General features: G+C 50.8%; 1 protein-coding gene across 2 annotated transcripts in view; it reads left to right on the forward strand.

The window, feature by feature from the left end:
- Positions 1-12,505, forward strand: part of Adgrd1 (adhesion G protein-coupled receptor D1) — a 117,006-nt gene extending 104,501 nt beyond the window's left edge. For both annotated transcript variants that reach the window (XM_031338066.1, XM_031338067.1), the window contains 5 exons: positions 6,788-6,879; positions 8,579-8,705; positions 9,030-9,071; positions 9,358-9,450; positions 10,365-12,505. In XM_031338066.1, the coding sequence (XP_031193926.1) occupies positions 6,788-6,879; positions 8,579-8,705; positions 9,030-9,071; positions 9,358-9,450; positions 10,365-10,460 (450 nt within the window). In that variant the 3' untranslated portion in view covers positions 10,461-12,505. The remainder of the gene's footprint in view (positions 1-6,787; positions 6,880-8,578; positions 8,706-9,029; positions 9,072-9,357; positions 9,451-10,364) is intronic.
- Positions 12,506-13,527: the final 1,022 nt, after the last annotated feature.

Here is a 13,527-nt window from a genome sequence, read left to right on the forward strand (position 1 = left end):
GAGTTGGCTAATTCCAAATGTGCAGGGGGTGGCTGGGGGAGGGGGCTGGGGGGGCATGTCGTAGCTGTGTAGCTGGTTCTGCTGACTGCCAGGCCTCCGGCTGGGTCCTGGTATAGAGATGGGATGGCCCTTTGTGCCCCCCCACCTCAGAAGATGGTGGTGGGATTTGTATCCTCCTGAGCTGTGCCCTCATTCACCCGGGGAGTGCTCCCCCTTACTTCCAAATGAAGGAAGCAAGTTTTGGATGTCAAGCATGGCCTGACCCCATTTGGGTAAAAGCTCTCTGTGGGCACTTATTCTCCTGCAAGAGGGAAATGGCAGAGAAAATGTGGGGCGGATACTCTTGAATGGCGGCTCCCTGGGGAGCCGTGGGGGATGGCTGCCCCATGCTTAGACTTTGTCTGCATCTAAAAAACCTCCACGGGTTTAAAGATTCACTTTAAAATATATATATATATATAATATATATATATATAATTTTGCGTATGTGTGCCCAGGGGGGATAAAAGCTGTTGGATCCTCCAGATTACAGACAGTTTTCAGGCACCCGAAGCAGATGCTGGGACCGATCTCAGATTCCTTGCAACCACCTCTCAAGTCCAGACAGGATTTCTCTGTGCAACCCTGGGAACTCGCTCTGTAGATTAGGCTGCTCTCAAACTCAGAGATCCACCCTTCTCTGCCTCCCAAGAACTGAGATTAAAGGCATGCCGTCACTATGCCCAGCTGGCTTGCAAGCTTTTCAAGTAAAGCCGTTTTTAGAAAGTGGGGTGCTTCTGTCAGAATATTGGCTTCACTTGTACTAGAGAGGGCTGGCCTAAAGGCTCAGGAGGTTGTGGGCAGTAATGGGCCCCTGTGGGTTTTCTAGGCTTTGAGCTAACCAGAAAAGCAGGCCCAAGTACTTCAGCATCAGGGACCCACCCCCATCCAATTTGATGATGCTAAATGTAGCCCTATCCAATAGAGCAGCAGTTTCACAAGGCCTTAACCCTTGCTCAAGCTCTTGCAAGGTTACAAGGTTGCAAGGGGCTCAAGCCCCTGCTCTTGAACCACAGAGCAGGGGCTTGAATGAAGAACATTATTCTCTCACTGTCACAGAGGCCAGATATCTGAAATCAAAGGCTCAGCAGGTTGGCCCCCCTGGTCTCCTCTCTCCTTGGCCACTGGCCCGTGGGAGGCCGTAGCTGTTTGAGTTCAACCCATACAGATGGCCTCAGTTTATAATACATCACTTCTCTCAATGCCCTCACCTCAACATGCAGTGATACTATAACATGATGGGATAGAAGTTTGGTCACAAAGGAACACAAGTCAACCCAAGGAACCTCAACACTGATGCCCCCAACCATGACAAGAGACTTCAGGAGGAGAATAGGTATTGTCATACAGTACCCTGCTTCTCCGCTGGAGGAGCTCCGAGTGCCACCTGCACTCTGCCAGGAGAAGTCAGGGCAAAGTCTGATCTGGGGAATCCACGGTGGTTTCTGGTCTCCTCTCTGGGCACCCGAGTGCCATAGGTATAAACCTGGGGTCTGCGGGTCTACCTTGCTCTCCAGGCATCTGCGTGCAGGGTGGAGGGGGCAAAGGCCTAGCCTAGAATAGGTGGAACTGGTCTTATTCTGAAGTGCTGAGAGTCGGAGAAGGCCCTTCCCAGGGAGATTTAGACACGACCCTCTAAGACAAGGTTCTTCCCCATGATGATCTTTAGTGAGGAGATGACCCTTGCTTGTTCAGACTGGTTTATTTGATGATGAATGTGAATACATACATCTTACTCAGGGTGAACCGGGGATTAAATACCTTTTGCAGAGAGGGACACCCAGGAAGGGAAGCTGACCCTGACCGCTCAGGGCCTAGCTAGATACCTCATTATCAGGTGTTTATGGTAAGTGACTGATTGCCTTGGTCACCTCAGTGAGGTCCCATGGTTCCCTGTTTTAGATCAGGTATGGAAATAGATAGGGAGTGGCCTGACTCCTGACGATCTCAAGTCTCTTGACATTTCCAGGGTCTGAACCCACCCAACCTTACCAGTTCCTCTATCTGGTGGCATAGCCCAGTTTCCCTACAGGATATTGCAGCCTGTCCCAACCAGAGAAGGAGGACAATGGCTCCAGGAGGTTGGAGAAAGAGAAGAGATTCTAGGTTTTCAAAGCCCTTGTCTTCCCTGAGAAGCCAGGTATAGATACATGAATATGTAGCTATAGATGCAGAGCTATAGGCCCATAGATCCATAAGGCCATACACAGAGATATACAGGCATAGATCCTGTACACAGGGCTATACAGAGCTATAGACCCATAGATCCACAGATCCACAAAGCTACAGGCCCATAGATCTACAGATTCACAGAGCTGCAGGTCCATACATATGTTGATACACAGAACTACAGGTAAAAGTCCACAAATACAGACACAGAGCTACAGGCCCACAGATCTACAAATTCTTGAAGCTACAGGCCCATAGATCCACAGATTTAAAGAACTATGGGTACACAGATCCGTGGCTACACAGAGTTACAGGTACATAAACACGTTATAGCCAGAGATATAGGTACATAGATCAATGCTGTATAGAACTATAGACCCATAGATTCATAGCTACATAAAACTACAGGCACATAAGTCAACAGCCACATGCAAGGCTATACATAGACTTTCCAGGCAATCACTAGGATAGTAGGACATAGATATATACCACTAGGGACCATATACATATATACACATACACATATACACATGTACATATACATATACACATACATATACATATAAATATACATATAATGTCTGTGTATATATGCAGATGTGGATAATTTTTCCATGTAAAATGCTTATGAACATTCCTGGTTCCCCCCCTCCCCCAATCTCCTAGATGGCCCTGAGTTGAGCTGCAGAGCCTGGTCCAATCCCAGAGGCGTCACCTTCTTTCTCCTTCCTCCTCAGAAGTCACCATGATCTTTTCCTGGATCATCCTGGCCTGTGGGCTCTATTTTGAATGTCTGGTGTACAGTTCTATTCTTCTCTTCTGAAACACAGCTTGGCATTGTCTCTCTGGTGTTTGCTCCTAGTAGCTTGTTCCCATCCTGACAGGTCCTGCCAATCAAGGCCAAGTCCCTGACAGTCACCTCACACAGCTTCCCTACCAAGCCAGGCCTTTCCAGTTCTGCTAGAATGTGGGCCAGAGTGAGCAGAGTACAGCCAAGGGGCCAGCCAGGCCCCACTCTGCTTTGTATTCTAGATTACGTGGTTGGAAAGCTACTGGCTCCTGTCTCACTACACAGGTTCAAGACTGCCCACTCTCGATGCCACTGCTCACAGGACGGTCTCTGCACTGTAACAGATACAAAACCACAGACAAGTAGATAAGTCAATACTGATATGATGAACCAGATCCTAAGTCTCCAGATGAAACCAGACACCCTGGCTCTGTTGAGGGCTGAAACAAAACCCAGTGTCCAGAGGTGGTGCTGTGACCTTGAATCATGTGACTTGCTCATCATGATGTAACCTGTAGGCTCACACGAGGAGCTGGGTAGTGTGATCTCTGACCTCACACAAGGTTCTCAGACTCTCTCACCAAGGCAGAATCCCACTGGCTCTCTCCGAGGCCCATCACCGTCCCTGAGTCAATAGAACTGTCTTAGTCAGGGTTTCTATTCCTGCACAAACATCATGACCAAGAAGCAAGTTGGGGAGGAAAGGGTTTATTTAGCTTACACTTCCACATTGCTGTTCATCACCAAGGAAGTCAGGACTGGAACTCAAGCAGGTCAGGAAGCAGGAGCTGATGCAGAAGCCATGGAGGGATGTTCCTTACTGGCTTGCCTCCCCTGGCTTGCTCAGCCTGCTCTCTTATAGAGCCCAAGACTTCCAGCCCAGGGATGGCACAGGGATGGCACCACCCACAAGGGGCCCTACCCCCTTGACCACTAATTGAGAAAATGCCCCACATCTGGATCTCATGGAGGCATTTCTCCAACTGAAGCTCCCTTCCCTGTGATAACTCCAGCCTGTGTCAAGTTGACACACAAAACCAGCCAGTACAAGAACCTAGCTTTGTGACCTCCCCCCCCAGGGATGCTGTTGACATGTTCACCAAAAAAAATGAGTTTCAGGTAATTTTCCTTTTAATTTTTAATTGCTCCAAATTAAAAAGTAGTTAGGCAATTTCATTTTTAAATTTGTTAACAGACATGGTTGAGAAGAAATCTTAGGAATATATATGAAAAAAGAATCGGAATATATGAACAGTCTTTGCCTGTGTCTACTGCTCTGTCCCCCAATGTGAACTCTCCCAAAGGGAAGAGCAAGCTTGGTACTAGCTTTTCCATCACCATGATTTTTCTATAGATTGGGCACCTCCAACTGTAGTGTCTCCTCCTGAGACATTAGGACCTTGTACTGGCTGGTTTTGTGTGTCAACTTGACACAGGCTGGAGTTATCACAGAGAAGGGAGTTTCAGTTGGGGAAATGCCTCCATGAGATCCAGATGTGGGGCATTTTCTCAATTAGTGATCAAGGGGGAAGGGCCCCTTGTGGGTGGTGCCATCCCTGGGCTGGAAGTCTTGGGCTCTATAAGAGAGCAGGCTGAGCAAGCCAGGGGAGGCAAGCCAGTAAGGAACATCCCTCCATGGCTTCTGCATCAGCTCCTGCTTCCTGACCTGCTTGAGTTCCAGTCCTGACTTCCTTGGTGATGAACAGCAATGTGGAAGTGTAAGCTAAATAAACCCTTTCCTCCCCAACTTGCTTCTTGGTCATGATGTTTGTTCAGGGAATAGAAACCCTGACTAAGACAGATCTCAAGGCTTTAGTCAGGCAGAATGACCAGGGACGTGTCATAGGGGTGACCTACAGAGCCCCAGGGTCTACATTTATAATCCACTGGTGCATAACCACTTGTCTGTAACCATCAGCCAGCAGGCTTTGCCAGCGGGAAGGTGGTTCACTCTGCCCCCCAAATCAGGGGAAAGGCAAGAAGAATTGTGTTGCTAAAACTCCAGCACTCTGGAAATGAACCAAAGGTATACAAATGAAAAGGCATGGCAGGTGGGCCAGAAGGGTCTGTGACTTTGTGACCTGAAACTGCTAGCTCTCTACTCTCCCTTGATGGCACAGAGGGTGCTCTGTGGGATATGGCGCACACAGCCTGGGGGGGACCATGACTGAAGATAGCAGGATGCTCTCAGGTGTTAATGGTGGTGGTCTGAGAGTGACACCCCCGCCCTTGGAATCGGTCACCCTGAATAACTTGTCCAAGTACGAATATAATGAAGTCTAAAAGCCAGTGACCCATCGCCCCCACAGTCTCTCCTTGCTCCTGTCAAATGCAGTTTTCTGGCTACTGTCATCTGTTGTAGGAAGGCTGGAGGGCAGCCGAATTACTGGACACTGCATGACACTGTGCTTGCTGGCTATGCATTAACCTCTCCCATCTTCTCTGACCTTGGGAGACTTTGTTGTTACCCAGGGCAACAGGCACAGAGGGAAGGTGATGGTTAAGCTTTTGTTCATGTCTGGTGGTAGTATAAGCAAGAGTCTAGACAGGACAGGCGAGGTACCCACAGCGCCTCGGCACCTCGCTTTTTTTTTTTTAATTCTTTCTTTTTTTCTTTTTCTTTTTTTCCTCACTGGGAACAGCATAGCACAGACCCAGAATTGTCTCATCTGAAAACCTTTAACAAAAGGCTCTGGATGACTGATGGGAGCTGGGAGGAGGCAGAGGGAAAGGGCTGGAGTGGAAAAGTACCAGCTGGAACCCGAGAGGGGAGAGCATCTCACATTCCCCCCAAATCAAGCATTCTATGCTGGGTAGGGGTGGGGTCCTCGGAATGGCCTGGGACTCATCCACCTAAGCTATTAATGCAGGCACGTTGCCACAGGGCTGCGGAGTTGGAGGTCACGAGTGCCAGCCTCTCTAGTATTGCCAGGTCTGGCTGCTTACAAGGCCAGCAACCTCTCTGTAAGACCTGATGGTGATGACTGTCAGTTCTGAGGTCGTGAGCCTGTAGCTGGCTTCATGAGAATCATGATGATTTTAACACTTAAGGGAATAGGCTCTGGCCACACATACCTCCTCCTCCTTACACACACACACCCCCGTGGGTCCCCTCAAGCAGAGAGAGACTGGGGGAGAGGTCATTCCCCATGCTAGTCCCACCTTGTCCCTTAATATTTAGGATCCAGGAGAGTTGCTAGGTAAGAGAGGAGCTGGGTAAGAGCCTGAGTCTCGGGAGTGCTGACTTAGCATGGGAGCCACCCAGCAGGTTCCTACCCAGGAGCAGGGGCAAGGCTGGGCACAGATAGCACCGAATACGGCTTTCAAACACCACACGTGTGGGCGATGAGAGCTGGCTGCCACATGTGGACTGGACAAAGGGGGCATCTGCTCTTTGCCTGGTTGGTTTGCAGCAGCTGGCCTTTCTCATCCAGTGGGAAGCAGAGACTCCCAGGACCCACAGAGGTATCCAGGGTCAAACGGAGTGAGCAAACAGGAACTGAGCTTTGAGCTGGTTTATCTGACCCTAAAGGTCACACTCATTCTTCTTGCTCCCATGCTGGTGGGATGAGAACTGAGTCCTCTCTGCCTTGTCTGTCTTCACTCAGGAGCATACAGTGGGGCAGACTTAGGTGGTATCTGTCCTGCTCAAAGCCCGAAGACTTGTCTTGAATTTGTTCCCTCTGTGTTCCCTGCTGGCTAAGGAGTTACTGCTGTGGGGCAGGTTCCAGTATCCTGTGGATAGCTCTGGCTCCTTACTGTCTCCCTCTCTCTCCCCGCCCCTTGCAGGTCAACATTGTTATCCTGGTTGCTGTGACGAGGGTCATCTCCCACATCAGCACCGATAGCTACAAGATACACGGGGACCCCAGTGCCTTCAAGTGAGTTGAGCCCAACTGCTCATATCCCGTGGGGCCTACTGAAGGCTTCAAGCGGGACAAACAGTTGTTGCTCCCCAGAGCTAGCACCTGAGTCTTCGGCTGGCTCTGCATCCTCAAGGCCTACATGGACAGCCTTTGGTTCGGGTCCTTATTCTGTGACTTACCTTGGTGATGCAAGGTCCCAGGGCAGCTGTGGGGGCTAGATACCCTCCTGGGACATCATCCAGAATCAGAGACAGCTGGGAGGAGGTGAGCTGGAGACTCCAGATAGGACGATCTGATTCCTAGTTTCTGCAGCAATGGGCCCCTCTACCCTTGGCATCCTTCACAGCAGAAAGGGAGTAGTAGAACCCCCGCTCCCCCAAGGGATACCTCGTGAGGGAAAATCCCAGCAAGCAGTGTTCCATGCATGCTGGGCTGCCACTAAGGGAGGAGGTGTCTCTGGAAGCACCCCGTACCCCACGGGACTTACATGCTACCCAAGCCTGCTTGGATTCCTGATGTTTATCCACTGGGACCAGCCAATGGCAAATGTCAGAAAAACTTATACCAATTGGATGTGGCAGAGGGAGACACAGCGACCACAAAGTCCTGATCCTGGTAGAAGACCCCATTCATAGAGATACCGTCTCCTGGGCTCAGGTCCCATTTTGGGCCTCTCCTCCTCTGTATGGGCTTCATGCCCAAATCCACACTCCCCTGCTAGAGGCAGAGCAGCAGTGGCCAGAGTGTCTTCCTTCTTGTATAGAGGTTGGGACGATGGTGACAGTGGCCAGGCCTTGTGCCTAACGGGGTGGGATTCACTCATGAGATTCAAGAATCCAAAGATTCACAGCTGTCCTGGACCGTAGAGAAGTGTAAGCACCTTGAACCCTGAGGATCAAGGCTGAGAGCCCTCTCCCAGGTGATTTGGGAGCTCTTGTGGAGACAGCTAGGATGTCAGGCTGCTGGCCTCCTGTGACTTTAAAAATGAAGCAAAAACTATACACAAGCCACAACAAATCAATGAGATAATTACTCTAAACACCATAAATTAACTTGACAAGTGGAATCACCTCTCTTGGGCTTTTTCTGCCCCTGGAACCTTCTAGGCTGTGCCTGGATGAGGAAGTAAGTTCATGGGGGCCAAGGGCATTTCTGTTCATCTTCTGTCTGAGGGGTGGTGGGGGGCCTGGGCTTGTCCTCCACTCAATGTAGCCTGACCATGATGGGGCCTGTTCCTCCTCACTCTATCCTCAGACCTATGGCCTTCGGAGGTCAGGGTCGCCAGTCTGTCACCAGCTCTCATACCCAGCCTAGGCCTTTGCTCCCATCGTAGCCTGGCAGCTATACTACCAAGGTTGGCACTATGCCCAAGACTCTTAGACTTCCACCACGCTCTTCCACCCACCGCCTCTCTCAGAGCTCAGCCGGGAGTCGTCTTCACCACCTAGCTCCCTCTGCAGAGGAGCCACCAAGTGCTGGCCCTGTTTGGGCTCTGTGGGGCTTCAGAGATAAGTGTACCCTGGGATAGCAGGTTGCTGTCAACCGATCGGCTGAGGGACCCACTGCCCACTATACCCTCAGGTACCCCCCCAGACAAGCCAGTCTTGTTCCCCACTGAGCCATTTCATCTCACAGCAGACCCAGCACCCTTAGGTCCTCCTGACCTTGGTCTGCCTGCCCACTGCCTACATGAAGGACACTGTCTCTGTTCCAGGTTGACAGCCAAGGCTGTGGCGGTGCTGCTCCCCATCCTGGGGACCTCATGGGTGTTTGGGGTGCTTGCCGTCAGTGACCGGGCCCTTGTCTTCCAATACATGTTTGCTATACTCAACTCTTTACAGGTAAGAAAAGCCCGTAGGCCAACAGGCACAGGACAGCTGTAGGCATGGGGCACCGTCGACTCCCATCATCCCAGCTGGGTTAAGAGGGAGTCTAGTCCCCTCTGCTTGGAAATTGGGGAGATCATTAGGCTCTTTGTCCTTCCCCGAATGGAGTCATCTGGAAATTCCCCTTCCCTGGGGCTGCTGATCTCAGGCTCTGGGGTCACCCCAAGCCTGCCTCCTCCCCCACAGTGAGCTGTGCCCATGCCAACCTCAGGCTTCTGTGATGGGGGGGCCCTTGTGTCCATGTGTGGCTCTGATGCTATCTCCCCTCTTCCTTCCCAGGGCCTTTTCATCTTTCTCTTTCACTGTCTCCTGAACTCAGAGGTATGTCCATCCCTCCACCCCCTGACAGCTCCAAGTAGCTTTTCACTTCTGTAAGGGCACAGAGAGAAGGGTGGTCGCATTGTCTTAGGGTAATATAACCCTTGTCAGGCTCTGCGTAGGAACCAGATGTTGGCATTGGGTACCAACGTTGATGCCCCTGCCCTTACGTTGTATGCTTGGGACGCATGTCACAGCAAGCCTCTAGAGACCATTGGCAGTGACCCCTCAGGGTTTGATATTTCAACTTCTGGAGGTCCCTCTAAGGCTTCTCCTTCTGCCTTTGAAGGTGAGAGCTGCCTTCAAGCACAAGACCAAGGTCTGGTCCCTCACGAGCAGCTCTGCCCGTACCGCGACCACGAAGCCGTTCAGTTCGGACACTGTGAGTCAGATTAGACCCTTGAGTCCCTTCCCTTTGCTTCACTAACATCTTCCAAATGCCTCCCTCCTTCCTCTCACCATCTTCAGGGCTCTGGTTGGTGTGCCTGTCACCAGGACCAGCCATGCTGGCCCTCAACCTGGCGACAAGCCTGCTTTGCAGGTGGACACAGCCTCTGTTTAACGGAGGGTGTATGCTGCTGCAAGCCATGTTTAAATACAGCTCTGTGCCCACCGCTCCCTCCTCTCCAAGCCCCTGCAAGGGCCTCACATTCCATATAATCCACTTATCTGCCATCTATTAACACCTGCTCTAGAGCAGTGGTTCCCAACCTTTCTAATACTGTCTAATGCTTCATGCTGTGGTGACCCCTAACCATAAAATTATTTTCATTGCTACTTCATAAACTGTAATTTTGCGACTGTTATGAATCATAATACAAATATCTAGTATGCAGGATATCTGATGTGCAACCTCCGGGGGTCAGGACCCACAGGTTGAGAACCACTGGTCTAGCATTTCCTTCCTTGATGACACTAGGCCAAAGCGTCATTGACTCATGGTCAAACTCCCACTGCAGCCATTTGCCTAGTGGCCATTGTCTGTCCCTTCATGGGAATAAACTCATGAGAGCAAAGATGAGACATAGCTTTGTGGAACAGTCCCAGAAGTTCCTGGCATGGCATCTTCTATGAAGAGAACGTGCCTGACTGGTGAGATGCCAAGAATCTGGGCTTGGTGGGGCAGGGACCTTCCCAGGGTGCTCTGGCCCGGACTCTGGGTGTTGAGAACCTTGTGTCTCAGAAGTCCCCCTGTCCCCCATCCTCATATTTCCTGAGATCCCAAAGCTGTTTACATTTCATGGAATGAGTTCTACCTCTTGAAACTATCTTCATACCTCTTTCTATGGTTTGTAGGTCAATGGGACCCGGCCAGGCACAGCATCTACAAAGCTAAGCCCATGGGACAAGAGCAGCCATTCTGCCCACCGTGTCGACCTATCCACCGTGTGAACTGGGCGGCCACCATTCAAAAGAAGTGCCTTCCCTGAAGCAGAGAAAAAAAAATGTATACCCTGCCTCCATCGTGGGTCCCTCTCCTCCTTGATGCCTTGGCCTGGGATAACGGCCCCTACCTATGACTGTGCAGAATGTCCTGCCTGGTACTGCAAGTAGACTCGGGGTGGTGTGACCACTGATGATGTGGCTCTCTTTCCCTGGCGTGGTAGGCACTTAGGTCCTCTGTGGACACCAGAGTACAGAGTCGCCCATGCTGACCACTAAGTCCGGACCTCCCTTGTTATCATGTGCACAGAGCACCGTTCCAACAAGGCTGCGTTCAGTGACATGTAAAGACGGGGCTACCAGAGGACACAGCCTTAGCCTTGAAGGAGACTCAGAGTCCTGAGGGGTACTCAACAGTCTTATGGTTCTCCGGAGGGTCGGCAGAGGTGGTAGCCCAGCCACAGGGGGGAATGAAGGCAGCACCAATTGGAATGTACATCTTCACATAAGGAGACACTAACTGAGCCACCGCCCACCCTAGCTGTACAGCCAGCTCTGGGCTCTCTGCCTTTGCCTGTTTGGAGTCATCCACTATCCCTTGTATGGAGCTTTGTGAAGACAGCCTAAAGGAGCCACTTCATGGGAACCGATGCAGTCTATTCCCTGCAAGCTGTTCCTGGATGGACCTAGAGTCCACCTCAGAATGTCCTTTTCAAACACGAGCCTCTCTACTGTCCATGACCTCCTTAGGGGCTGAAGTCCCCTGCTGAGTATCCCCCCTGCACCTGCATCTCCTGGCTCTCTGGGAGTGTAGCTACCCCTAGGGTCTGCTTTCTCTTTACTTAGACATGCCTCTTCCGTGTAAGAGCCAACAAGCATCAGACAGCTTAGACAGTGGATGTCCCTCATGTGACACACCAGACCGGCCACATTGCAGAGGCTGATTTCTTCCCACACCAAGTCTCTACTGCTGGTCAGGATGGCCACGGTAGGCTTTTGGTTTGGTGCGAGTGGACAGAAACAGACTTAGCCCTGGGAAGTACAGTCATTGTGACAACAGTTTGTGAACAAGGTCCTCATGGAGGCGGGGATCCCAGAGAATCAAGGAGCAGGCTGTGAAGGGCCAACCAGTGTGACAGGAACCTAAGTGTCTGTGACATGCACAGTCCGGATGGCCAGTCTGGCCCCGATACTGGAAAAACTCTCACTTCCCATGAGATCCCTAACATCCTTGGGCCCCTTCTTATGCCCACACCTTACTTGGCTTTAGAATATGTTTCCGCTCAGTTCTATCGATCTTTTCAGCTTAAATGTTCTCTGTTCTTTTCTCCACTGTAATGAAGTAGAGCCAAGGCCTGGCATGGCCAAACAAGCACTCCACACTGAGCCACACCCCAGCCCCTAAGTGACAACCTCCTACAGGCATCCAGAAGCCTCAAGGCTATAAGACCAGACTTTGTTCTGGCTAAGCCAAGACTTAAATCTACCAGCCAAATGGGACCCTGTGACAGACCCTCCCGCAGCCCCTTTGGCCCATGCAGGCTGAGGCCATGCTGAGACTCTGTATCTGGCAATACATCCTGTCTATAGAATGTAGGTGGTCTCTGCTCAGCATCTCACCCTTCCTCAAACCAAACACCGGTGACCCAGGGTCCGACCTGCTCTGCTGAGCTCCTAGTAGTGAGAACACTGTATCCCTCCCGTGCATGCTGGGCTCCCACAAAGGCAAGGCAGACCAGGCCAGTCCTTTCTTCCCAGTGGGATTCTCAGTTTCTGGCTTTTTTGTAATACTCACTCGTATGTAGCTGATATATCAAGGGAAGTCAAGAGCAAAACCTGTCTCAGCTTCCCATCTCCAGTGAGTGAAAGCGTGTGGTTTATTTATAGGCTCCCGACTCTGGCTTCTGCAATCATTTGTTATCTATGTATAATTTGGCCCTACATAAATTAGGAAGAATGGTGTGTGCGCGTCTTTTACAGAGGGATGATGATGAGTCGCTGCTATAGTGAGGACATGTTGTGATTTTGATGAAATAAACTCTCAATGTCCTTAACTAGAGTCTTGAGCTTCACGGTCTGTGGTTTATGGAACCTGAACTGGATGGCATCTCCAAAGTTTAATCACTTACTGTATATGCAGTATCTTCCAGCCCAAGGGTCTGTAGCCCAGGGGTGGGAGTGAGCACTCCAGGGCAAACTGCAGGCTTGGGGAGGAAGGGGATAACACAGGGAGGGGACTGTTTGGCTTGGGTCCTCCTAGGCTGACTGGTGCACAATATAGACAATCCTTCTAAATGCATTTCCTCATTGGCTGCAACATCCTGCTTCTTTATGCCGCTAAAATTAGCTGTTGGTGGTCGAGTGGGGTTTGGGTTCATACTTGAGGGTTTGGCTGATGTGCAGCTTGGCAGACGTTTGATTCCACCAGCCTCACTTTACTGTAGGTCCCGCCTGCTGAATTGTGGTCACCCATTGGTCAATGGGTTGTAAGTCACAGTCATAGTAGGTAGCAGTAACCGAATAGCAGTAGTAGTAAGTGAACAACTATATCAACATCAGAAGAGGTATGTCTCTGATCTCTCTCTCCTAATGAATGATGATCAGGTTTTCTTCCTGGGAGGCTGGGATGTGATACATACAGCTGTGAAGCCAGAAGAAACAGGTTGGCGAGCTGGGCCTCATAACACAGCATCAGCCTCCCAGGTGAGCATTAGTTGAACTGTTGATCTCACAACCAAGGCTGCTGAGTGATTGGCAGGTGGAAGCATAGCATGGGTGCGGCAGACCAGCAAGCAGGGGACTTAGACCGTGCGCACGCCAGACTAACGGGCAGGAAGCATATACAAACAGCGCTGATGCCGTACACTAATGGGTCTGTCATGGATATGGTGGGGCATGTGCTAGACTGATAGGGAGCATACAGGATGCTTCAGGCTAACAGGCAGGAGCAGAGGGGACATGGGCAGAGGGGAAATCCACACTCCAGGTAGATAGGACAATGTGGAGCGAGATTTTAGGCCATCCCTCAAAGGGGCATGTAGTTTTAAAAAAATCAATTATTTATCTGGGATTTGTT

This window comes from Mastomys coucha, unplaced genomic scaffold, assembly GCF_008632895.1.
Source record: "Mastomys coucha isolate ucsf_1 unplaced genomic scaffold, UCSF_Mcou_1 pScaffold22, whole genome shotgun sequence".
Classification (NCBI taxonomy): Eukaryota; Metazoa; Chordata; class Mammalia; order Rodentia; family Muridae; genus Mastomys; species Mastomys coucha.